Below are 1704 nucleotides of genomic sequence, written 5' to 3'. Positions count from 1 at the left end.
CCCACCACCACCATTGCCTGGTCCTCCCCCCACTCAAGAACCCTCAAGATCACTTAATGATTGCAACCAGCAGTGTGGGATTATGGTTGTAGATCCAAGGGATCATGTGACTCCTCACCTAACCGCTGCTTCACTGAACAACTGAAATTCCAGTCCCGACTGTGGTCATAAGTGGAGGATATCTCTCCTACAGATGTAGTGTCTCCATCACTGTCTCGGGTGTACTGGGGACCCTACCCTGGGCAGAGGGTGGGACTGGAAGACCTTCAAGGTCCCTTCCAAGGCTGAGATTTTGTGATTCTCTACCATTCTCAAAAGGAAATATTATTCTCGATTTCTTTTTTATTCTAACAGCAGATAAAAGATTGTAACCAAAGATTTATCTGCAATTCAACACATAATAGAAAATCAACACAAGGCAGCAGTCACCAGAAAGCATGGAGCCTGGGAAACTCTTGGATCCCCCATCAGACACAATCAGCACTCCGGAAAACCACAAAAAACTCCATGAATGCTCAGAATGTGGGAAATCCTTTTCTCGCAGATCAGTGCTTTTTACTCACAAGAAGATCCATGTGGGAAGTGGATCCAGTCAAGGTTTGGAGGGTGAGAAATCCTCTGGAACAGACACCAAAGGTCTCAGAAATTCCCCCAGACTAAAACCCTATAGATGTATAAAATGTGACTTATGCTTTGGTCAAAAGTCACACCTTCTTAGCCATCAGAAAATCCACACGGGAGAGAAACCCTATCAGTGTCTGGAATGTGGGAAATTTTTTTGTCGGAAATCCACCCTCAGAAACCACGAGAGAATTCACACAGGGGAGAAGCCTTACAAATGTTGGGAATGTGGAAAGAGCTTTTCTCAGAACGCAACTCTTTGGTCCCATGAGAAGGTTCATGCAGGAATAAAATCGTACAAATGCTTTGAGTGTGGGAAATGTTTCACCCGGCGTTCAATTCTTTGGAGTCATGAGAAAACGCACAGAGGGGAGAAAAAGGAAAAGTGCCTGGAATGCGGTAAATGTTTTTACCAGAAATCACACCTGTTGCGACATCAGAGACTTCACACCGGAGACAGACCTTATGAATGCCCAGACTGTGAGAAACGATTTATATATTCTTCTGAACTTCGGAGACACGAGGAGAGGCACAAAGGTGAGTTACGCTATAAATGTGGGGAGTGTGGGAAAAGTTTTAGTTTCCTTGGAGGGCTTCAGATTCATCAGAGAATCCACACAGGGGAAAAACCATACAAATGTGGGGAGTGTGGGAAATGTTTTTCACAAAAACACCACCTTGGAAGGCATGAGAGGGTCCACACAGGAGAGAAGCCGTACAGATGCGTAGAATGTGGAAAATGTTTTGCTCATCAGGGAGACCTTTTGACACATCATAAAACCCACACAGGGGAGAAACCATATCAATGCATCGAATGTGGACAATTTTATTCTACCACATCACACCTTAGAAGTCATGTAAAAACTCACACAGGGGAAAAAAATTACAAATGTTTAGACTGTGGGAGAACATTTGCTCATGCGTGTTCCCTCAGAGGCCACAACCGAATCCATACAGGAGAAAAGCCCTATAAATGCTCGGAGTGCGATAAATGTTTTTCTCAGAAAGATACTCTTGTGAAACATCAGCGAACCCACACTGGAGAGAAACCATACAAATGTCTGCAGTGTGGGAAATGTTTTG

At 44.2% G+C, this 1704-nt stretch overlaps 1 protein-coding gene across 1 annotated transcript; it reads left to right on the top strand.

Annotated features, from left to right (window-relative positions):
* Positions 1-437: 437 nt before the first annotated feature.
* On the top strand, positions 438-1637 carry LOC107300866 (zinc finger protein 572-like; the record flags this gene model as incomplete). The annotated part of the gene is made up of 3 exons (XM_029287053.1): positions 438-829; positions 971-1213; positions 1307-1637. Coding segments are annotated over exons 1-3 (966 nt in total), but the record flags the coding sequence as incomplete, so codon positions are not given.
* Positions 1638-1704: the final 67 nt, after the last annotated feature.

This window comes from Protobothrops mucrosquamatus, unplaced genomic scaffold (assembly GCF_001527695.2).
Source record: "Protobothrops mucrosquamatus isolate PMUCROS unplaced genomic scaffold, P.Mucros_1.0 scaffold8871, whole genome shotgun sequence".
In the NCBI taxonomy this organism is placed as follows: domain Eukaryota; kingdom Metazoa; phylum Chordata; class Lepidosauria; order Squamata; family Viperidae; genus Protobothrops; species Protobothrops mucrosquamatus.
This window is presented reverse-complemented; position numbering and strand designations above follow the sequence as displayed.